This window comes from Triturus cristatus, chromosome 5_2, assembly GCF_964204655.1.
Source record: "Triturus cristatus chromosome 5_2, aTriCri1.1, whole genome shotgun sequence".
NCBI lineage: Eukaryota > Metazoa > Chordata > Amphibia > Caudata > Salamandridae > Triturus > Triturus cristatus.
Genome location: NC_140588.1, coordinates 29,888,117 through 29,913,487, shown reverse-complemented (window position 1 = coordinate 29,913,487; position 25,371 = coordinate 29,888,117). Strand labels below are relative to the sequence as shown.

Here is a 25,371-nt window from a genome sequence, read left to right as displayed (position 1 = left end):
TTGTCGTGTCCTCTAGCAGATGTAATTTTTTCCAGCATAGTCCATCTGAGTTCCCTGTCTGTGTGTCCTAGATTGAGCCAGTGTTGGAACTAGGGAGCAGCGTTTTATTTTGGTACGAATATTGGACTTGTGTTCTCCAATGCGCATTCTTATTTCTCTTCCGGTTTCGCCCACATAACAGAGGTCACACTGGCAGAGAACAGAATACACCACGTTGGAGGTCCTGCAATTGGTTATGTTCCTAAGCTCAATGCTTTTGTGTCCAATGCTGATGTGGTCCGATGTGATGGCATTGTCGTATGCATGGCACGTGCCACATCTGTGGTTGCCCTTGATAGGGTGACGGCCTGTAATGGATTTGTGGCAGAATGAGTCCTCTGTTTTGGATTTGGCTCTGACTAAAAGGTTACGCAGGTTTGTATTCCTTCTAAAGGCAGATGTGGGTTTGGTTAATTTGGGAACATCATCCATGATGTTCAAGAGATGCCACTGTGAATATATGGCTTGTCTGATTTTTTTATCTAAGTTGGAGTGTCGAGTAACACAGACCAACTTCTCTTTAGATGTGTTCCTCTTGGCCTCGAACATGACTTCCCTGTTGTAATACTTAGCCCTTTTAAAGGAATCGCAAATAAGTCTCTTGGGGTATGCGAGAGCTACAAACTTGCGTTTAAGAATCGCAGCAAGCCTGATGAACTCATGGATGTTCTTGCAGTTTCTGCGAAGACGCAACAATTGGCTAAAGGGAATGCCATCCTTTTGACAACGTGGGTGGAAGCTACTGTAATGGAGTAGTGTTTCTTGCAGTCGGTTTAATATAGAGAGTATGTTCAATCCAGATATCTAGGAATTCCACTCTTTCTCTGCTTTTGTTGGGGGTGAATTTAAGATTGTTGTCACACAGATTGATCCACTCCAGAAATTGATCTAGATCATCCTGTTCGCCATGCCACATGAAGAAGATATCGTCAATGAAGCGATTCCAAGATGGTATATTTTTCAAGAAAGGTGCGATTTCATTATGAATTAACTGCCTTTCAAAATTGCCCATGTACAAGTCGGCTACACTGGGAGCGCAGGCCACCCCCATGCTAACTCCCTTAATCTGTTTGCATAGCTTCAATCAATCAATCAATCGGAGAATTGTAAGCGCGCTACTTACCCGTGAGGGTCTCAAGGCACTGGGGGGGGGGGGGGGGCGTAGTTCTGTTTAGCCAAAGAGCTAGGTCTTGAGGGTCTTCCTGAAGGTGTTCAGGGAGGGGGCGCGTCTGATGTCTGCCGGTAGCTCGTTCCAGGTCTTGGCTGCAATGTGAGAGAAGGATGTTCCGGATGCTCTAGCTCTGTGTATAGCTTGCCATCAAATTCGAAGACATTTTCATTGAGAACAATTTCCAGACATTGAGTTAGGAAATTGCGATTCTGTTCAACACCAGCAGCAACGAGACAATTGTGGACCACAACAAGTGCCCGTTGTTGGGGCACATTGGTATACAAGGCCTCGAAGTCCATCGTGACCAATATTTCTCTTTGATTGTTGAATGGGATCCCCTCTATTTTGGAGATAAGAGGGCCAGTGTCTCAGATGCATAAGGGTAATTGGTTCACCAAGGGCTTGGGGAAGATGTCTATATATTGAGATAGGGGTTCTGTGGCCGCACCTATAGTGGACACAAGGGCGAAGGGGCGGGTCCAGGGTATTCTTATGGGTTTTAGGAACCCCATATATGACAGGAATATGGGTGACCAATGGAGTAAGAAATTCAAACTCTTTTTTGCAGATTATGCCTTCCGATTCCGCTCTTCTGCTGATGTCAAATATTCTGGTCTTGACTCTAGTTTCGAGGTCCCCTCTAACTCTACTGTAGTGCTCCCGCACATCTAGCATGGCCTTCATTTTGTTTTTGTATGTTAGCGCATCAAACATTACTCGGACTAATTACTTATTGTAACTTGAACTTAAGAGTAAGAATAACATGTTGAAACATGGACTATTGGCGAAATGACTGAACGGATTGGGGGGAAAATTTAAAGTTAAATGTTTAAGGAAAAATTTGAGTTTGGGTCATCTATAAAAGATAAAGATTTCATTTATATTAAACTAGCCTAGATCGCAGGGCCCGCCTGCGCAGATGTCGCACCCCTGGTCCAGACAGGCCCAGGTAACCTTCAAAAGTGGTGGTGGGTGGGGGGGGTAAAGGGGAGGGGGGAAGGATGGACAGGATAGACATAAAGGATAGCAAATCAATGCTAAAAAGGGAAAGGAAAATACATACAAGGATCACAGAAAATCAGAATGTCAGAGATATAAGATATGGCAACTCCGTACCAGTACTATGGCGGTGATAAAAATACTATCACTGAATATTTGTGGCCTGAATGACCTTAAGAAAAGGCAAATGGTTTCAATAGGGCTACAGAATTGGGGAGCTAATGTTGTATGCATGCAGGAGACGCATATTGAAGGGTCCCAAAGCCAGTTGTTAAATACACTAGGGTACAAATTGGTGTGTGCTACTACACAAGGAGTTAAAACTAGGGGGGTTGCTATTTTGGCTAAAGGGAGTGGATTGGTGTTTAATAACTCTAAAACTGATAAATTTGGCCGCTGGGCAATTACTGAATGCAGCTATCAAATAGGGCAAAAAATGACAATTTGTGCTATTTATGGGAGTAATACAGACGACCCCGTGGTGTTCGATGAAGTCTCTAATGAATTGTCACATTGGCCCCCCCCCGATTTTTCTTTGTGGGGACTTCAATATAAATCTTCCTACCGACTGGTCCTTGAATGATGACTGGACATATAAAGGACGTAAACCTAAGGTATTTCGCTCTCTTAAATATCTGTGTCTTACACATGGTCTTGTAGACAGCTGGCAGACTTCAAACACTAATATTGGTGATCTTGGTTATACATTTTATTCAAATCCTCACCGTACGCATGCCAGAATTGACTATATTCTACTCTCAAATTCATTAATTAGGAATTCCCAAATTGTTAAATTACCCCGAGTACTATCTGATCATAATCCTCTCTTTTGCACATTGACTATTAGGCAAACTAAAATAGAGTCTACTCTGTGGTCATTTGAAAAAGCTTTACTGAATGACCCTCAGTACTGTCTTCATATGAAAGACTGGATACCCAAGTTCCTAGTAGAAAATATTAATAGTACCTCAATAGAGGTTGTCTGGGACACATTGAAAGCATGGATCCGGAGGGAGACTATGTCATATTCATTTAGAGCAAACAGACGAGAGAAAGAAGAGCTACGGAGGCTACAGGATGAGCTTATGCTAGCAGAAGCAGCACTCATCAGTAACACTAGCAATACAGATACAATTGGGGATATTTTCAGTACCTTAACTCAAGTAGCAGTAGCCAAGGCAGCAATTACTAATATGTTCTCAGATAAGGCAATACGGAAAGCCACGGCACAAACAGAATTAATATACGAAGTTAATGAGCAAGTGGGCCATCAATTGGCGATGCGACTGCGTCAACAGACCAATGCTAATTTAATAAGGGAGATTGTAGATCCAGTGGAAGGTCAGTTAAAAGATCCAGAGCTGATCAAGCAAGCATTCTGGAGGTTCTATAAAGAATTATATACCAACAATAATAATAGAGACACTACAGAAATAGAAAGGTATTTAGAGAATTGTGAAGTTGTAAAGCTTGAGGAAAACATACAGCTGGCTCTAGAAGAAACTCCGAATATGGAAGAGGTACTGACCGCAGTCAAGAATCTCCCTAAAGGAAAGGCGACAGGTCTAGACAATATCCCTTTAGAGTTCTATGATATATTTATAGATGAAATTAAATACATCCTCAGGGACCTGATCGGTCATATCTTCTCCAGAGGGGAACCCCCAAGTTCTTGGTCTAAGGCCAAAATTGTGATTTTTGCAAAAAAAGGGAAACCTCCAGAACATTTAGGATCATATCGTCCAATAACTCTTATAAACGCTGACTCTAAAATTTACTCTAAAATCCTGGCTAACCGAATTGCACCAGTAATACATAATGTTATTGTCAAAAGTCAGCACGGTTTTGTTCCTGGAAGATCAACGATAAATCATATCCAGAGGGTTATTACACTTATAGACGGAACAGAAATTACAGGAGATCCTATGGCTTTAATCCTTCTGGACGCAGAGAAAGCATTTGATAGGGTCTCCTGGCAGTTTCTCTGGAAAACAATGGAGATGGTGGGATTTCGAATAAAGATTATTCAAGCAATACAAAAAATTTATAATAACCCTAGGGCTGTAGTATCTGTTAATGGAAGTCTGACTAAGGAAATCGCTGTTTCTAGGGGTACTCGTCAGGGATGCCCTTGCTCCCCATTGCTTTTTGCAATATATATAGATCCTTTCATTCGATACCTGGAGAAAAACAATCATATAACTCCTATTATTTTACAGGGGTATACAACAAAAACATTAGCATATGCTGATGATATTGCTATAGTTACTTCCGATCCTATAACAGCAATATTGAATATTGAGGCCGAGGCTAGAGAATTTGGGCGGGTATCAGGATATGCGCTAAATCAAGGAAAGACACAAATTGTTTTAAATCAAAAAATTGGGATGGATGATCCTAGAGTGGTGAAGGGAGCAACATATCTGGGTGTTACAATCTCTTCCAAACTAGAGGAAGTAGTGGAGATAAATCTTAAACCAATGCTGAACACGATACAAAAAGATCTACGACGATTAGATAATCTCCACCTGTCCATTATTGGAAGAGCAAATGCAATTAAAATGGTGTATTTCCCTAAGATATTATATTTATTTAGGACAATTTGTCTAGAGTTTTCAAACCAATGGTTTACAGCAATAGAACGTACCTTTTCTAGATTTATATGGTCATATGCTCAATCGCGCCGTGCATATAAATATCTTACCCTCCCTAAGGACAGAGGGGTGCTAGCACTTCCCAATTTAAAAAGATATTACTGGTCATGCGTATTACTTTACAGCAAGGAATTATTACAAGGGGGGAATAATATAGAGAAACATACCGCCTCAATCTTTCATTTACTTGTCGGAAATTCCTGCTATGGCTACCTCTGGAGGCACTTACACGACAGCTATCATAAAAAGGTCAAATTCAAGACTCTTTATAGTTGCTTCAAGGTATGGAAGGCGGTTAAAAAAGTGCTAGAAATAAGATGATTCTCATATTACACTCCAGTCTTAAACAACCCAAATCTCCCAACAATTATATTTAAAGATAATTGTGTTTATAAATGGCATAATTTAGGAATTATCCAATTAGGTGATTTTTATACTAACTTGGGGGTTAAATCCTTACAGCTATGAAGGAAGAATTTGGCTTAGATTGGCGAGATTTTTTCAAATATCTCCAGATTATAGACTTCTTAAAGCATAAACCTGGAGTAAAAACACTCTGGGAAAAATCTTTGGTAATAGAGACCATTATACATCCTAAAAAGCAATCGATTGGTGGAGTTTATGAGCTATTGTTAGACAAGTTCCCTGATGATTTAGAAAAAAGATCTATAAAGTGGCAAAGCAAACTTGAGATCTCCAAAGAAGAATTTTTATATTCCTATCAGCTAGCACAAACCATTCTTATCTCTACCAAACTTCAGGCACTATACTATAAAACCTGTTTTTTTCTCTATTATACTCCTGATAAGATTGCAAAATGGGGAACGGGTAAAGGGACTTGCTGTCCGAGATGCAATCTATTTAAAGCAGACCCCATCCAGATCTTTGCCTCTTGCCCAGTGCTAGTGCCTCTGATCCAAGATATAGAGAAGTTCTTAACCTCTGTTCTTCACAGAAAGGTTGTCTTGTCACCAGCGGCACTGGTACTTGGGCTGGAAGACTCAGATAATCCTGAGAATGGTCATGATTTTATATTTGCTGCTATGGCTGTTTGTCGATTATGTCTAGCCTCGGCCTGGCTGGATCCGCTACCACCCACATTTCAACAATGGCTAGCCAGGCTTTTAGCAGTACATAACATTGAGACAGCCATATATAGACGGAAAGGTAAAAGAAGACGCGAAAGGGGCTTGAAAATATGGACTCCACTTACACTCTGGCGAGACTTACAAATTTGATTTATTATCATTGCTGTTATGGATCTTTCTTTCTTTTTCTTTTTATTGTTCTAATTGTTTTTTTATTGGTGAGGTATGGTATATACATATATTTTGTAAAAGATTTTCCCTTAATGTTTGTTTATTTAAAAATGATAATCATAATGTAATGTTCATGATATTAATGTACAATATGTTAACCTGTCGGGGGGGGGGGGGGAGTAAACAGATAAAAAAATTAATAAAAATATGTAAAAAATAAATAAAAAACATTACTATACTGCCCCCTTTATCGCAGGGTTTGATGGTCACATTAGGTTTATCTTTGAGTTTAAGGAGAGTCATATTCTCCGATTTAGTTAAATTGGGAGACGGTGGAGAAATGAATTTGGTAACTCTGTGGTTCTTCGTGAGGACAGTCTTTTCAAAAATTTCTACCTCCGTTCCCAAAAGGTCCAGACTGTGAATAAAGGAGGAAGGAGGTTTAAGGCCAGATACGTAATTCTCCTCGTTGAAACTTCTGTTGAGAAATATTTTTTTTTATCTAACTCTACGACAGAATGCAAATAGGCCTCTGTGGAGTTCTAACTTCGAGAGGCCAGTAGAGTGAACAAAAGAAAGTCCTTTGCTAAGTAGTTTTTCAGTATTGGCGTCAAGATTTTCAGAGGAAAGATAAAAAAATAGGTGTGCTATTCAGGTTCACCAGTATTGCTCTCTTATTGTTTGTATGTACTGTTTTTTTTTTTTTTTTTGAAACCGTTTATTACAATCTCGAATATATACAGGTATGGGCCTACAACCTTCCGGCCGGCCGCTAAAGTGACAGCAATTAGTGACATATATACAATAAGGCACTTGGCGTTACAGAGACGCTATCAGGAGGTCTCAACAACGTGGGCCACATGACTCTGAGCCCACAATACGGTTTCGTTTTATACAACACTAACAACAAAAAACCACACCCGCAAGGCAACCCGAGAACAAGAGTGACAACATATGCTCCTCGAATGGGGGGACCCCAACCCTACACTAAAATCGAAGGAGGGGAAGGGAAATAGGTCCGGGACTGGGAAACCACTGTGCCCGGGATTGGGGGAGGGGGTCATCTAGGGGGACGGAGCTGGTGAAGCGGGAGGCAACAACGGCGGCTCGCAAATACCCCCGCGGTAGGCGTTCCAGGGGCCCCACACCTTCAGCCACGCCCCAGGCTTACCCCGCGCCACATACACCACTTTCTCTCGGAACATGCACCAATCCATGTGTTCTTTCCAGGCCGACACTGCCGGGGGCCTCTGGGATCCCCACAGTTGAGCGATGTCACGTTTAGCGATCATATAACCCAGCGTCACCCATCGCGTCTGAGGAACCGAGTAGTCGGTTGGTTCCCACACATTCAGCAGGCATCTCCTTGCTTCAGGCACCAGCACGACATGCGTAACCGCTCGCAGGACCTCATGCACACCACGCCAGAATCGCTCCACCCTCGGACATTCCCACAGAATATGTAAAAAAGTCGCCAATGCACCGCACCCACGCCTACACAATCCATCCTCGGCATAGCCCATACGCAGAAGCCCTGGCCCCGTCATGTACACCCGGTGAAGTATCTTAAGCTGGACGAAGCGAAGGCGAGCCGGGATGGCCACCTCCTTCGGGGAGGCCACCGCGGAAATCCAGTCCTCGTCGTCCAGCTCCAACCCATCGGCAACCCAAGCCTCGCGGAGCCCAGTCAGTAAGCCCGATCGGTCATTAATCAACTTCTTGTAGATGAGGGAGATCGTGCTGTCCGGAACGTGGCCATCTAGCACTCTATCCTCCAATGGGGAGGACTCCGGTATGGCGGCCACGTCTGGGAAGACTGAACCCAGAGCGTGACGGACCTGCAGGTATCGAAAGTATTCACTGCCCTGCAGCTGAAACTCCGCCTGCAGTGTCTCAAATGTTTTGAATCCTCCCCTCGTCCAGAGGTCCCCCACTGTACTAATGCCTATCATGTCCCACCTATCGAAGCCCTTCGAGGTCCATAGGGAGCCCAACCTCTCAGACGCATACAACGGTGACGCCCGGGTCAAACGGTCCTTCCATCCCATAGCTGCATTGGCCGCGTGCCATACTCGCACCATGACACGCGTGGGTCCCGTAAGGCGGGAATCGGGCACCCTAGTGTAGAGCGCTCGATTATAATCGCCACCGGGCAGGAGCATCTTGTCCATTTCAAATGCTGGGTTTAAGGCGGGCCCGTAAAGGCCATGATTAATTGCAGCTAATTGGGAGGCCCAGTAATACCGCTTAATATCCGGGAGGGCAATCCCTCCGTCATACCACGGGAGCGTCAACTTTGCCAGGGCTATACGCGGCCTCCCGTCCCAGAACAGGCGGCGCTGCAAACTCTCCACCTCACGGAAGTAACGCGCCGGGACCAGATCCATCGAGTTCTGGAGAGCATACAAAAAGCGCGGCAAGGACATCATCTTGAACAATGCCGCCCGACCGAGCGGTGAAAGCGGCAAGCGCCGCCAGCGCGCGACGTCCTCCTTCAGGCGCTGGAGGGGGGGAAGCAAATTCCGCTCATAGCGGGCCACCGGGTCCAGCGTAATATAGACGCCCAGGTAACGAAACCCCTGCGAGGCAATCTGGATCGAGCAGCCCCGCGGGAGAACAGGAGCCTCCCCGGAAAGCACATAGATGCAGGATTTAGCCCAGTTGATGACAAGACCTGAGTTACGGCCGAAGGAGCGCAGAACATCAACCAGGACAATCAGTGATTTACGCGGGGAGGCTAAGTACAACAGGATGTCGTCGGCGTAGAGGGACACGCGGTCCTCATACTCAGGGGTCCAACGGAGACCACGGATAGAAGGGTGCCACCGCAGCCACTCCGCCAGGGGTTCCAAGGCCAGTGCAAACAGGAGCGGCGACAGGGGGCAACCCTGTCGCGTGCCCCGTCCCAGCACGAATGGGGCCGAGACTCGACCATTCACCACCACCTGCGCCAATGGGTCAGAGTACAGCAATTTGACCCAGCTGATGAATCCCGGGCCAAATCCAAATTTCGCCAACATCGCCCAGATGTACGGCCACTCGAGCGTGTCAAACGCCATGGTGGCGTCCAAGGACGCCAAGATGGCCGGCTCCCGCACGAATGGAACACGGGCGAGCACCCCGTGCAAGCGCCGCAAGTTAAGAGCTGTGTTGCGATGGGGAATGAAGCCGGACTGGTCTTGGTGGACCAGATCGCCCACCACGCCGACCAGCCGGTTGGCAAGCACCTTGGCGAGGATTTTAGGCTCCGCATTCAAGAGCGAGATCGGCCGATAGGATGTAACCCGGTCTCGCGGTCTCCCCTCCTTGTGAATAACCACGATGGTAGCTAGACGCTGGTCCGGCGGGAGGGAGCCCCGCGAGTGGGCCGCAAGGAACATCGCACGGAGGTGAGGTGCCAGTACATCCGGTCGCAGCTTATACAATTCGATAGGAAGGCCATTCGGGCCCATGGCCTTGCCCGAGGCGACCGAGCGTATGGCGAGGGCGATTTCATCCGAGGTGGGAGCGGCATCCAAGGAATCCCTGTCCTCCACTGAAAGAGAGGGCAGCGCGATGTCCCGCAGCAGGGCACGGGAGTCCTCCTCCGAGCAGGGAGAGACCGGAGAATATACCTCGCGGAAATAATCCGCGAAGCAAGAAACAATGCCTTCCGGCTCAGTAATTCGTACACCATCCATCCTCTCAATCAGCGGGACCACACGACTAGCTCTCTCCTTCTTATCCAACCACGCAATCAGTTTGCCAGCCTTATCACCCACATCATACAGTCGCCCCTGTTGCTCTCTGCTAAGGCCCCTGGCCGCCTCCGTGACGAGGGCCCTATAGGCCGCCTGTTTAAGGTGTAGAACATGCAGCGCCGCGTCAGTCACCCCACTCCCCAGATCGCCCTCCAATTCAGTAATTTCGGCCTCCACCCGGGTCACCTCCTCCTGTGCGCGTCTGCGGGCATGGGAGATAGAGGAGAGGGCCTCCCCTCTGAGAACTGTTTTAAAGGCTTCCCACAGGGAGATAGCCGACGGAACGGACCCCACATTCTCCTCAAAATACCGTTGCAAGGATTTAATCAGGTCATCGCGGATAGTGGGGTCACGCAGGTACCAAGCATTGATTGGGGCTACCCTGCCCTCTCCCCTCGGGAAGACACCCAAGTGCAACAGGAGCGGGGAATGATCTGAAATACCCCGCGCCAGATGGCGCACCTCTCCCACCCTCCCAGCATAGGCCGCAGGGACAAGGACATAATCAAGCCGCGAGAGGCTACCATGGGCACCCGAATGGAAGGTGTACTGCAGCTGTGTGGGATGCTTTAAACGCCAGCAGTCCACCAATCCCAGTGTGTCCAAAAGGCCCGCTAACCACGCCTGTGCCCGGGGGAGGTCCCTAGGGGGATGACGATCCATAGTCCCAGAAGCCACCGCATTGAAGTCCCCCCCAACCACCAGAAGCCCCCCCGGGAGGTCAAGAAGGAGGCGTCCCAGATCTGCAAAGGTGGTGGACTGTAGCCCCGGTGGGACGTACACAGAGACAAAGACAACTACCCTGCCCTCCATCCTCCCCACCAAGACAGTGTAGCGTCCCCTCTCATCATGGCGCACCTCGTCTATTTCTAGCGGGAGCGAGGTCTTGATCATGATGCCCACCCCCCGCGAGCCTGATGTGAAGCCCGAGTGGGCCACCAAGCGAAAGCCACGGCGATTCATGGCACAGAAGGAGTTACCAATAAGGTGTGTCTCCTGCAGAAAGACCACATCAGGCGAAATCCGTTTCAAATACTGCAGGACCACACCCCGCTTGATCCTATCACCCAGTCCGTTAACATTCCAGGACAACAAAGTCAAATCCCTACCCCCCATCACATAACGAAGCCATCATTAGTCCCCCCCCCGAGCATCTCAAAAACAACAATACAATAACGGGCTTGCCTTGCGGTAGAAACGAACCACACCCCACCCCAACCCACCCAACCCAACAAAACTCCCCCCACCCTGCACCCCTGCATGAGCCCAAACAGCCCCCCCAAAGTGCAGTGTGCCTGTCGCCCCATAGATAAGAAAACTAACTAGTCCCCCAGAGGAGGAGGGAGATCCCCCAAGAGACCCCACCCGACCTCCACAGGAGGGGAACTTACCCTAACAGTCAATAATGACAACAACGCAGTCCAGAGCAAGGCCTACCATTAGTCCCTCAGTCCTGATCCGGCGGGCCCTCCCCACCAACCGCACCCCCCCCACCCCCCCGGTCCCGATCTCCGGGCAAAGTGTCTAACCAGTCCCCGGCCACTTCGGGTCGATCAAAAAAGTGCGTGTGGCCATCCACCTCCACTCTCAGCTTAGCTGGAAAAAGCATCGCATATTTGAGATTCAGGTCCCTTAGGCGACGTTTAACACCGAGAAAGCTCAGTCTCTGCTTTTGGACTGCCGGAGTGAAGTCAGGATAGAAATTGATGTCCATATTATCAAGTTTGACCGGCCCTTGTAGCCTGGAAGTCTGTAGGATAGCGTCTCTGTCCCGAAAATTGAAGATCCGGGCGATGAGAGGCCTCGGAGGGGCTCCAACCTTAGGCCTACCCCCGGGGACCCTGTGGGCACGCTCCACCGCAAAGAATTTACTCAGCCCCCGAGGCTGGAGATGGGTGAGAACCAGGTCCTCAACAAATAGATCCGCCGCCTCCGCCTCGCGTCCCTCCGGCACCCCGGTAATGCGGACGTTGTTCCTCCGGGCCCGACCCTCGGAATCCTCCAGCCGACGATTCATCAGGGCGCTCGCCTGGCCAAGCCTGCGCACCTCCTGTTGGAGGGCCGCTACGTCCGTTGTGAGGCCCGTGGTAGAGTGGGCCAAAGAGTCGACCCGGTCGTTTGTTTTAGACAAATCAGCCCTCACGAGGCCCACGTCCACGAGGACCGAGTCAATCTTCTGCGCCAGAGTGTCGAAGCGCTGGTCCACCGAGGCCTTCATTTCGGCGATGGCACCCATGACGTCTCGGAGGGTCAGGTCCGTGGGCAGAACGGAAGCATCAGTCGGGCCCGTAGGGGACTTACGCGGCTCCTCTGGGGATCCCTTCTGGAGGGTGTAGCGGTCCATACTGTTGGATTGCTGGGCCGCGCCACGGCGGGTCGATTTTATCTTAGCCCGATCGCCATCTTGTTTTGTGGACATAGTTTCAATCCCCAAGACGAGTCAATCTCCTCAAGAAACGGGGGGCCGACAATCCAGTTCAAGGGGTCCAGGGGGGAGCGACCACCGCTCCGCAGGGCGGACCGCAGCTGGCGGACCGGCAGGGCACCCCAGCGAGACCACACCACCGCACACCGCCCCGCAACCCGACCTCGCCTGGCAGCAAGGAGGGCGCAAAAGCGAAAGTGAAAGTGCGGGGTACGCGAGTCACCCAGCCTTGCCCGCCGCTGTTGTTCACTTTGTGTCCGGATCGCCCCACAACTCCAGTACGGGGGGCCGGTGTGGAGAAGGCCGCAAACCTCAATCGATGCTCCTGACGGTGTCCGAGGTCCGATTTAAAAACGGAAAACGGGCGTCACCTCTGCTCGGGCTCACAAATACAGTCCCCTCATCTGGGACAGGATTCTGTCAGGATTTATGCGGGAGGTCGCGGAGGTCCTCGGGAGCCTCGCACCTACGCGGCCATCTTGGTTGCGCGCTAGGCTCCTCCCCCCTTGTATGTACTGTTGAGGTTGTTCCGGATCCACAAAGTGATCCCTCTGTTGGTACCGGTATCTAGGACGAAAATTGACCCTCCGGTTCCCTAAAAACGGTAACTGGTATTGGATCTGTTGTATTGCCCTCTCCTGTTGTTGTACGGATTACTGTGGTTAGATGGACCTTCCCGGTCAGAGTTCGTGGTGTAGGAGAAAGTAAGTATCTTCCGACTGGTCCACGTTTGCTGGTCTGGTTGGGAGGTACGCTCTTTGATTCCTGTGTAGTAATTTTCTGTCAGGAATGGATATACTCGCTCTTGGGAAAAGAATCTTATGTCTTTTCTTAGTTTTTCAGTTTTTTTCTGTGTTAGATAGTCACTGAACGAGTCTAATTCTGAATTAACCTCTTCTATTTTCCTTTTGGCCTCCTCCAGAGGGTTGTTTTGCTTAAGTTTATCTTCAAGTTCTTCTATTTCTTTGTTAAGTATGGTCACGATTTGCCTAGCTGTTTCGATGATCAGTATCATCCAGTCATGTGAGCAGTGGTTAAAAATAAGGGCCCACTTCTCCAGGGATTTTCTGATCTCAGGGGCATATGTATCAACATCACCATTTGCGATTCTCAAATAGCGATTTTTAAAGAATCGCTATTTGAGAATTGCAAAACGGGATGTATTTAAAAAATTGCAAACTTTTTGCGATTTCTTAAACTTCCTTAATTGCGATTAGCAAATTGCGAAATCGCAGTTAAGGAATACCTGCCCATTCATTCCTATGGGCCAGGAGACCCATAGGAATGAATGGGAAGTAATTCTCAAATAGCGAATCGCAATTTGCTAATCGCAATTTGAGAATAATTTCAAAGGTGCAAGGGTGTCATGATGACACCCTGATGCACCCCTGAAATTAGCATGTGTGTGCATATGGCACACATACGTGCCCTAAGGGCATGTATGAGCGCCACGTGGCACTTTGTGAAATTAAAAAAAGTGCTTTTTGAAAGGAAATCGCAAATTACCACCAACTGGAAGTTGGTGGTAATTTGCGATTTCTTAAGGATAATTCGCACAACTTGGGTGCTTTTTACATATCATTTAAGAAATCGCAATTTGCGATTTCTTAAATGCTTACGCAAAATTAAGAAATCGCTAAATTAGCAATTCCTTAATTTTGCGATGGGATTTGCCTCATACATCCCGATTACCGATTTTTTAATCGCAAACGCTGTTATTTTGCGAATCGCAGCGTTTGCGATTAAAAAATCGTTTGATACATATGCCCCTTGGTGAATAAACCTGGTATATTTATAACTCTTAAACCTATCGGAATAATTCCTGCTTTAAGGTATTCCAACATTAAGTTGGCATGAGTTTCAGTTCTCTTGGCTTTGTCCTTAAGGTTCAAGAGTTTAAACCAGTTGTCGTTTAGGCCTTTGGACAAAGAGAAGGGCTTGTTACCTGTGGACATCTGTCCTAATAACTTTACAAAGTCCTCATCGGTGAAGACAAATGTCTTGATGCTCTCCATGGGGCAAAAGGTGTAGAACTGCAGAATGGGAAAAAAGAGAATAGTAACAAAACAAAAAATGAGAAAGTCCCTACCGAAGCAATAGTGCTGAAGAGAATTGGGCGATTTGATATATATGTTTGCAACTTGCCTGACATTAAATGGTCTGATAGGAGGCATCAGAGTTTTTGGAGGGAAGAGTGGGCATAAGCATAGCACTCAACCTGCAACTTATATTACTGGGGGCTAGTAATGAGTCATTGTTTAGCCAGGCACAGGCATTTGTGTTTATCTCAATGGAGGCTCTTCTGCAATGCCTGGCTACGGCATGGTGGGATCCATCTCCACCATCAGTTCAACACTGGGTTGCTCATTTAAGGCTATTTATCACACTGAGGCAGCAATATACACACAAAAGGAATGGGGCCTGAAGGAAAGGGTCCAAGGTCTAGGCTCATCTCATGAGCTGGGTGGGTACACTCGAAGAGAGATAGAGGAACTCTTTCTTTACTTTGTATAAGATGTGGGGATGGTTGGCTTATGGGGGATACTTTGTGTTTCTACCCCCTCTTCAAGTTTTTATTTTGTGTTTCTTTTTCTAATTTTCTCTTTTCGCAGGTGCATTCTACTGGGGAATTACAGGAATACACATTTAAATGTTTGTTCATTGTACTGATTTGACATTTTTTTTTTTATAGAATCTGTCCACTTGGGGTGGATTAAATGTGACTTATAAAATGTGCAATAAAGATCTGTCTAAAAAGAAAGTAGCATCCCTTTTATTGCAGTAGTAGACGTGGAGACTTAATTTTTAGCATATTGCTAACACCTTTAATGTTTAATGTGTGTTTGCTGTATGCAGATGGGGAACCGGCTGTTTTAAAAAAACACCTTGATCAAAATCCACCAGCACAGTGGAGCACAACAGAGCCTTCTAGAACAAGGAAAGATTCTATAGAAGATATAAACTCTCCCGAACAGTAAGTTTCATGTTTTGCATTGTTTTCTATTTTCACTGTCCAAGGAAATACTGTTGAGATAACTAGCACTAAATGGTTCAAAATGTACATGTAACCTATCATACAAATAAATAACATTTTGGGAAACATCTGTTATATTGCACTTAACAGATCATTAGGTGCTTGCCTCCTTCCCAGAAATACTTTAACTTCTATAGCATATATAGCGTTCTATAGTATAGCGTGAAAGGGTGCCTTATTTACAAGGCAGAGTTAAGCCACGTTAACCCCTTCAGTGCCCATGACGAGATAGTCTCGTCATGGAGCGCGGTTGCGCTGTGCCCATGACGAGACTATCTCGTCATGAACCCCGCCCGCTAATGAAACGCCCGGCACAGGGCGTGGAAAGGGCGGGGCACTGAAGAGGTTAAGTGGTTTAACGCTGCCTTGTAAATAAGGCGAAGCCTTATTTACACAACATCAGAAAAAATGATGTTGTGGTGGCAACAGGGGCTTGTAAATATGCCCCTCAATCTGATATAATGTATTCACCCCGAAATAATAAAGTATTAATATATCCCCCCTGCTCAATGCATTCAACAGTTCGCTGTTTTAGAAGAAGATTGAATCCTCAGTATCCAACTGCCCATCCCACTATACCCTGCGGTCATTCAACGAAGTTAAAAAATTAAATGAGAGGTCTAAAGTTTTTAAAGGTAATGCCATGCAAACATAGTTAAACAGATTTCCTTCTTAGATCCGCTGCAAGGAAACAAAATAATATTGAAATGCATATTTGGTTCCTAAACAAAGTTATCACATGCATATACTTCATTACCTGTCGATGCACAGCCTAAACAGCTAGGGCCCGATTACGAAAGGTAAAATTAGACCGAAGTCTAAGCTAAGACCTAAAGTCAAAGTTTAGACCTGGAGTCTAAATTTAGACATGAAGTCTAAGTTTACACATGAAGTCTAACTTTAGAACTGAAGTCTAAACTTAAACCTCAGATCTAAAGTTAGACTTTAGGACTAAACGTGGATTTCAGGCTTAAAGCTAGATTTCAGGCCTAAATTTCCCTTTGTGAATCAGGCCCCTAGGGTTTATTGCTAGTGGAAGCACAGAAAAACACAAACTGGTCATCAGACAGCACACCCAAGCATTCCCAGTCTCCAACTGATATATTTTAATGTTCAATACACTTTCCCTGATTTTCCTTGTATTTTGTTTGTTTCAAACAAAAGGTACATGTTAATTATTTGGCCCTTAATGTACAACAGATCTAACACGTATTACAGGTGTTTTGAACTGTCGTTTAGTTCCCACTAATCCGTAGGACCTGTGCGTTTGTTGGACAACATAAACTTTGGGCAAGGGCCTAGAGTGATTCGGGGCACCCCCGCAGGATATGTTGGCCTAGAGACCAGCAAGCTCACAGTGCCTCCAGAAGCCCCCTGTACTTACCAGGGAGCCAATAGTTTCTGGCAACCCCTGACCCCTCAGGGATCGTGGAAACCGATCAGGATCCTTTTGCTTAGTCACTCATGCTTGTTCGTGCTCAGAGAACTATACAGAATACACAGTGGGATGTTTTCAATATATTTATTGAACCAACGTTATCCTTGTATAGAATACATGTGCTGTGAAAATCAGTAGACAGAAGCAAACAAAAGTGATTACAAGCACTGAAAGCGTAAATAGTATATACAGTTCTACCATGGTGCTAAGACAGTGCATATATGCAGGCATATAAACAAGGCAGTAATCTGGCGTACTCCTACTATGCAAAACACTACTCTGCTTGTGCCTACAGTGTGTGTATTCTTCTGGCGGAAAAGAATGTAGGAGCCCGCCTTGGTCACGAACTGGACACCCCCTCACGGAGATGTCATATCGCTGTGTGTGGTGTAGTCTCAGCATCCAGGGATCACCTGTGTCAGCTGAAGTCCTTCTTCTGCCAATCTATCGGGATGCTCATTATTTATAATAGAAAGCAGCCTTGCGATGTACGTTAAGATTAGCTGTGTTATGGATATATAGGTAGCTCTGTCACCCCGTGGATGAAGATGGAACAACATTTGTACCTAGTGTGTAAAGAGGCCTTGTACATGATGTTCAAGGCATTGTGATAATGTTGTGCAAAGCTAGATGTTTAAACAATGTAGTTTCAGAGAAACGAATCCAACATGGTAGTGCACGCAAATATATGCAAAAGGTCACAACCAAAATGTTATTGTAAAAAATGGGAGAATGTAAGAAATAAGCTGCTTTGCCACATGGGCCTAACCCCGAACATAACAGAACGTGATTCAAGGATTATGCTTTCATTCACGTTTGTTAAATTGAATGTCATAGAATGGAACAATGAGTTAGGGCTCAGAATTGAATGTTTTAAAATGCCTTAGCATTTATAATGCCTTATACATCTAAATCATAAGAATATAGTGGCTATCAGTATTTTCAAAGTGTCCAGTATAACAATTCTGTTCAGTGTTTGCCCTTATAATTATTCCCCTTATTCCTTGTGAGTGCTCATGTACCAGTGAACCAAGAAGCACGGATTGTGTGGACAAGATAGAAGTTATACTTTTGGGCTAAACAAATAGTCCCCTCTCGATGGTACATTTTTCCACCTGAATAATTGGAAATAAATAATGTCCCTTTGTAGTGGGCATGACATTTTCTAAAGTCATATTATTATGTTGCTAGATATTGATTTACTACATGATTCAAAGCGCTCTTTACAAAAGGGAAAGATGAAAAAAATGGGAAAATGATAGTGGGGTTGGGATAATCCAGAAGCAAGTCTTGTTTAATGTCCTTTAACATGACATTGTATGTTTCATATCACATTATTTCTTCATATCAAACTCCTTTGGATACCACCAATATTATATTTTTTTAATCTTACATTGACAACAGGAGGAACGGGCTACGACTTTTATTATATGACGGCAAACAAGAGTGTTCCTAACCTGTTTAAGTTATTCGCCATCCATAACACTATCAATCATACAACTGCTGGGGAGGCTAGAACTCTTGGTTAGTACATCCAGTGCTGCACTGCAATAGTCTGATCATGTCTCACCAACAGCCGCCGAAACGTCAGGATCATATAATTGATTTTGTCCACACATCCTGCATCTTGTGGCCTCCCTTAAGGCTCCTCGATCATTACCAGGTGAACTTAGAAATCTACGTTGATGACACACAAGTCCACTTCCAGTTGGAAAAGGATCCCGATAATCGAACCAACATGACTTCACGCTTGGACTATGTGTTCCAGTGGATGCTGGCGAGCTTCGTGCGCCCGGAGAGGGCCATTGCCAAGATCCTACTGATGCAGAGTCTAACCTCTCTCTGGCCTTTAGGGTAACCCTCTCTCCCACCTCACCAAAAGTAAGGCAAATGTGCATTCTCTTGGACACCTATCTCACTTTTGCGCTCCAAATCAATCCAGGGGCACATAGTACCCTCTCTTGTGTAGGAGATCCTCCCTCGTGTACACTCGGAGCTCACAGTAGGACTGAAGAGGCCCCTCTTGCTGGCACACCTCAGCTGTGTGGACAGCATCAACACTGACCAGCCCAATAAACCGACTGCCAGGTTGCAAGGCCCTCATAACCAGGTAGCCGAGATGTACCTGAACCTTTGTAAGCAGGGGCACATCAACCTGCCCTGAGGGCCCCTCAGTGGCTCCAGGGGGATGCCTTGATTAAAGGCAGTCTTGAATGCCAACCGTAGAGTACACTGGGCCAGGCTCTGCAGAGCTGCAGAAACTGCCCACTCTAGAGTAACCGAGGTGTGTGCAAAAGGATGAAACATGAGGCAGATTTCTGGGATGCAAAGGCCTAGATTCCTGATCACCTTTAACCTACGGCTCAGCTCAGGAAACCTTTGAAAACCGAACTTTCAGAATGGCCTTTTAAGTGAACCCACGACAGTAGAGGGGTCACGGAAAAAGAATTTCACACAAGGCTCATTGGAGCTGTCTGTTTAGACTCCATTCCCCGTCCAACAACCCCCCCCCCCCCCTCCCACACCCCCCGGGAGCATACGCTCATCAGCAAGCTGCAATGTCCTTGTTAAACGACCTGAAGTAACAAAAAGACGAGACAGTCCTATGTATGTAATAAATAGAAATACTTGATAAATAACAAAATAATGACATAAAATATTATTCTTAGGCTTTGTCGGGGACCACGTATTTCATTTGAGATTACACTGGGGCATTTAATCGATATCGTCTCATAGCTACACCCATCTTACTGTGAGCAGGGGCAGTACAATTTTCTTTATCCACAAGTACATAATATGCTGCGACAAGTCTGCATAAAGCGCGCTATCTCAAGTATGCATGGTATGAAGATACAAGTATATTAAATCAGTGGTGTAACAAAGTTATGCCCCCGCAGAATGTGAAGAACCCTTAGTTATCCCATATCTCTCAGATATCCATTGGCCTCGGGCTGAGTGGTGGCCTCCTGGTGCAGCACGCACGAAGCTGCGGGGCTTACATTACGCCCCTGTGTTAAATACGAATGTGAAAATGAAGAGCCCGAAGCAGAAGGCACATGGTTAAAATGCGTGCTTGCGTGGCACATTCACAATACCAGTTTCGTAAGGTGTGAAAATGGACAACTGCAAATGTCATTAGTTTCCCGAATGAATGTGTGTTCTTGGCGCCTTTGACAATGGGATGTGTGTTGGTAAAGCGCGCCTTTTTCGTTTATAGTACAATAAGCTTCCAACTAGCGGCACGGTTCCTTCCCCGGCCTCCTGAGCTTTTTACCTCATACTGCAGTCTCGTAAATACATCCTAGCACGATTATTAATCAACGCAACGAGTTTCCTCTGCTAATGTGCTCTTTGTCTCTTTTTTCACAGCATACAGCGCCGGCTTTCTTTACAGCTGCCAATCCTACACCATGCCTACTTGCCATCCATAGGAGGAGTGGATGCTAGCTGTGCCAGTCCGTGTGTGAGCCCCAGTGCCAGCCCTCGGCACAGACACGTGCAGCCATCTTTTCGGGTCATGGTATCAGGCCTGTAGAAAATGGAAGACTAGCGCTTCGTGGACTCCTAACTGAAGTACTTGATGAGCGAAGTGCACACGATTCCGAACTCTGCCACACACATAATTGCTCTTACCACTGAGGGACTGAATGACAAGGCCATCATCGTGGGAGGTCCAGGGTAACTCACGCAGGCACCGAGAAGGAGACCGCGCGCGACGCATGGAGTAAGACCTTGAGCCTTATTTTTGAAGTTTGATTCTTCGCACAGACAACAGTGACAATATTTCTTCCCGAATTTTTAAAAGCAACAAAATAAGGCAAAAGGTATTCCGAATTTTGCAAAATAAAAGCCGGAAGTATCACTAGCAAGGCACTGACCTACAAGGCTGCTAGGAACATGGAACTGGACACTGTATTTTATATAAGTATGGAAAAAAAGAATTGCGGATGCAAAATATGTAAGGAAATGTAATTTGAAGTTTACAGAGTGGTGCGGTAGTCTGATGGAAGCATTCTACTGTGATGAACCAAGAACGCAGGGTGGAAACACTAGGGGGCGGGCTGTTACAAATGTCCTTAAAAGCCAGTGCATTGTAACACCGAGGGTCTCCGTTGCACAGTACTGTACACGTGGCCACTGTTCTCGAATAAAGATGGATTGCTTTTGAGCCAGAGCGTTTTGCGGCACTCCAGAGACACGTGGTGAACGCCAGGTTTCCATGCAGACCATCCGGGACTTTAGTTTGACAGACTTTCTGCGTCTGTCTATTTTTTACAACGATAACAAACATCCTGCGGTATAATAAAACCGATTTAAAGTCCTAGGGCTGAGAACTCAGGAGATAAGGGCAGGATGGTGGTAAAGCCTCAATGTCACTGGATGGAACTCTTTCTCACATGTTCTATGTTTAAGTTATTGTACACAGTGCCAGAACATAAACTCATTTCGCCGTCAGTACAGGCATATGAGCTACACTTGAAGATTGCTTGAGTGAAGCCATCAATCCCCACGGTCTGCAAATACTGTACACCTTTGCCTTGCACCTGTGTGTGAAAGTTGGTGTTGAATAAGCCAGGTTTGCTCATAGAGTATTCTGTATTAAAAACGTAGATCCATATTGAGAGGTGGTTCGTTTTATACACAGTCATTGGACGGTTCAGTTAATAAGCACTGGCTGTTTATTCCGGAGATAAAACTAGGGCTGTTCTAACCAAAGTGATTTCAAAGGCATTTTCATAGAAAAGGCAATCAATCAGCCCTGTGCGTGAAATGCCGACTGGATCGGCGAGACCAATCTCGTGAAACTGCTGCAGAGCATGCCTTCTCAGTATGGCAGAGGCAAAACTAGGAAGTATTTGAAGTTTTCAATCCCGTTTTAAGTAAAACCATATGGAATTGAGAGACCTCATTTTTCGTGCTTCTGTGTGTTGAACAGCTTCAACTTCTGAGTCATTCTTAAGGGTCCTCATTTGCACGGGTCCCCCCTGGGTATGTCTTTATTTTCAGGGCTTCCTCTTTTCGGTATTAGTTGATCCTGCCCTTGGAGGCATACACATGCATAATGACTCCCCCTGAGCTCCTTACTGAATGGGCAAAGCATCTACACGCAGAGGGTACTTGAAGTTCAAGTTCTGGTACTTTTTGAGAAGTGAACTGGAAAAATATGTATCAGGACATCTAAACCTTAACCTAGCTCCCTTAAATTACTCACCCAAGTCACTGCATTCTTAAAAATGCTATCTCCAAAATAAATTGTACAAATCTGCAACTCACAGCGTGCACGCTAAAAGGTAGAGCTCATTGACAGTGGCACGTATGATTTTGAATGTATCTTATAAGATGTTCGGGAGTGCGTAGCGGCACCAAATTCAAGACTTCTCCACTCTTTGTGGGTACGCCCAGAACTTAAAGGAACTTTTGTCAATGAAATGGCCAGCAAAAAGTGTAAAACTGTTGCGCTGGTCGCCAAAATGTGGACAAGCGTGAAAGTACTTCGGAACATTCTAAATGTACAGCACCATAATTATTCACAAGAAAGAAGTATTTTCAGCCAGAAATCTGAAGAAGGGGACCCGTGTCTCATTCTTACACTAATGTATATCATGCCATAAGGCTCAACAATGCGCCTGTGGTGGAGGCCCTTCCTACTTCAAGATCCACTCATTTAATACCACTATCCTTAAAGTGGTGCTAAAGTGCCACTAGGCCAAAACCAAAAACAAACACCTGTGGTGACATGAGGCACGGATTAACAAAACCTTCACACAACGCAGTGCTGCACCCAAAGTTGCTGCGTTGCATTTCGTGAGTGAAAGAGAGCATGAGAGCTAAACAAAAATATAGCATTCTCCTGCTCTATCCCTAGAGCTGGAGCACAATTAGGCAGCTGAGAGCTATGCACACAACTTTGCACCATAGTGCAAATGTGTCTGCATGTGCCCTTCCATTGCAAAATACTATGCCTAGACAAACTATAAAACTTTTCTCACTTCAGATGTGTGTTTTACAGCACAACACACATATTTTGGGAGAATTAAAAGTATTTCCCCCTTCTTAACGCCTGCTTCAAAGTGACACAAAACCCTGTCTACTATTGCTAGTAGAGGATTCACACAAAAGGATCTAGGATAAAGTACAGCACTTATCTATTTACTGGAAAATATATTTACATTTGGTGCGTCGACCAACAGAGAACCAGACCCTTTTGACTCTCTTTGTTGTGAAAGAACCTTCCACAACAGACAGTTATAAAAATATATATATATATGGTCCGAACACACAATTAAAGACAGTCCGTTCATTCAATGATGATTCACACTGATGTATGCTCCTTCAATATTTATTTTCTTATTACACTTCACAGTAGCCAACGCGTTTCATCCTTTTGAAGGACTTCAGGGCTCCTCACTCCATGTATCTGTTCCACTGAGTCTCCTTTCCTCTTACGACAACAGTGAAATCAAATCCCCCTTCTGTCTCGCATCGTCCTCAGCCTGAAACACAATACACCTTGGAGATTACGTACGCGCACTTACATACTGGTGCAGAAGGAATGGGTCTATACTGACCATACATCATTGTCCGTCTAGTGTACGACGGTTTTTGAAACCTTTCAGGCTGAGTACGACGCAAAACTGATGAAACTAAAGTCTTGCTCAGTACCCTGAGGACCGTGAGATATCGATGAGGGGTGAGAATCTAATAGGGAATCCAAGAGAACTCCGTTCATAAAATACAGAAATAGATCATCATACATAGTACTACAGAAGAGGGATTTGATTGCACTGTTGTCGTAAGAGGAAAGGAGACTCAGTGGAACAGATACATGGAGTGAGGAGCCCTGAAGAAGTCCTTCAGAAGGACGAAACGCATTGGCTACTGTGAAGTGTGATAAGAAAATAAAGATTGAAGGAACATACATCAGTGTGAATCATCATTGAATGAACGGACTGTCTTTAATTGTGTGTGCGGACCACATATATATATTCTTATACTATTGCTAGTAGACAGGGTTTTGCGTCAACATTGGGTTAATGCATGGTTATGCCTATTTATCACTCATGGAATGCCACCTTGACACAGAGTAACACAAATCAGTGCTTTGTAGTGCTCTGCATTACTTTCAGGCAACTTTCCAGTACAAAACAAATTTAGTGCTGGAAAGTAAATAAAAATAAAAACATTTTGCTCAAAAAGTGATGCAAACTGTTTGTAGATCTGGGCCTGAGTCTTTCTCACTATCCCCAATCATTCTGATCACTTGTGTGCCTCCAAATCTGACTAAAAGTAAACACAAAGCCATCCCACATTGGTCCCTTTGCCTCGTTAATGTGACCTCCATATCCTTCCATCTCCTTTAGTTTGACCTGTGACGACACACATCACACTATGAGGAAACAACCTCGTTATGGTGTAAACCAGCATTGTGTTCATTAACTGAGGACATTACCATTAGCCAATGCAGGCTTTAGAAACTTGTTGAAATATCATTTGCTTGCAAGAGCCAATATACTGTACAATTGTGAAACAATCTTTAATGTCAAAACATCTAAATGTTATACTATATTTTTATATGTATATATATGTATCTTATATATACATATGTGACTTTACATGGATATACGATGATGGAGGTAGTTTTTTAGATGAGCCTTTTAGGTATAAAACACAGCTAGCCTCTAAACATTTGCTCTGTTAAAACACTCAAAGATCAATTTGTCACTTTATGTGTGTTTTCCAGTATTTCCGTGCTCTGTTCGTTTAATCGGGACCGGGGTTACTTTAATGGACATGTCACTTTAAAAAAAGGGGAAAAAGTATAATATTGTAGATAATGTAAACAAAAAAACAGACGTTGTAGAAATATTACTCTACCCTAGCAGGAACAAAATCAAAAGTATTGGACTGTTGGAGGTGAGTGTGTGTGTCTGTATCTAATCGTAAATACTGACATTGTGCAGTTTATTAGGTTTAAACCATGCAGTACGTTCTCTGACACAAATATATAGTTTTCCCATAAGGTTTTTGTTTGTTTATTTTTTGGCAAACAACAAGACCCACAATAAAGTGGCAATAGATATTTCTGTTCTTTTATACCGCAGCAATCATGTACTGTAAATTCATGACGAGGCAGTGCCCAAATGGAATTTTCCAATGATGTTAGTGCACAAATGCTTTAAACTAGACTGGAACGGCCAGGATAAACTGTAAATGATACATTTCTTGTACCCTTATACTGCATGATATACATTTTTAATAAATCGTTGCAAATCTGTTTTTATCAATAAAACATGCAAAAATGAATTGTTGTAGCTTGATGTCTAAAATGTCCTGTAGACAACTGCGGCAGGAAATCAGTTAGTAACGGGTTTTAAAACAGAGCAAGAGGGAGGCGTGCTACTAGTCGATGGCTTATGTAAAATAATCTACAATTTTGGAAAGTGACAACCACCATTTAACATTATCAGATTTTTTTTTACACTTTGCATAATAACAATTGCAGAAATGTGAGCACGTTTCGTTTGTTTTATCCTGATATAGCGTCTTCATATGCGGATGGTGCTGTTCTTTTGAAAAATATTTATTGTCTATGAAAACATGCTAATGTAGTG

General features: G+C 45.1%; 1 protein-coding gene across 1 annotated transcript in view; it reads left to right on the top strand.

The window, feature by feature from the left end:
* GABBR2 (gamma-aminobutyric acid type B receptor subunit 2) overlaps positions 1 to 23,051 on the top strand; it is a 2,527,100-nt gene extending 2,504,049 nt beyond the window's left edge. The window contains exons 18-19 of the mRNA XM_085606789.1: positions 15,144 to 15,261; positions 20,129 to 23,051. Coding sequence (XP_085462915.1) covers positions 15,144 to 15,261; positions 20,129 to 20,294 — 284 coding nt within the window. The 3' untranslated portion in view covers positions 20,295 to 23,051. The remainder of the gene's footprint in view (positions 1 to 15,143; positions 15,262 to 20,128) is intronic.
* Positions 23,052 to 25,371: the final 2,320 nt, after the last annotated feature.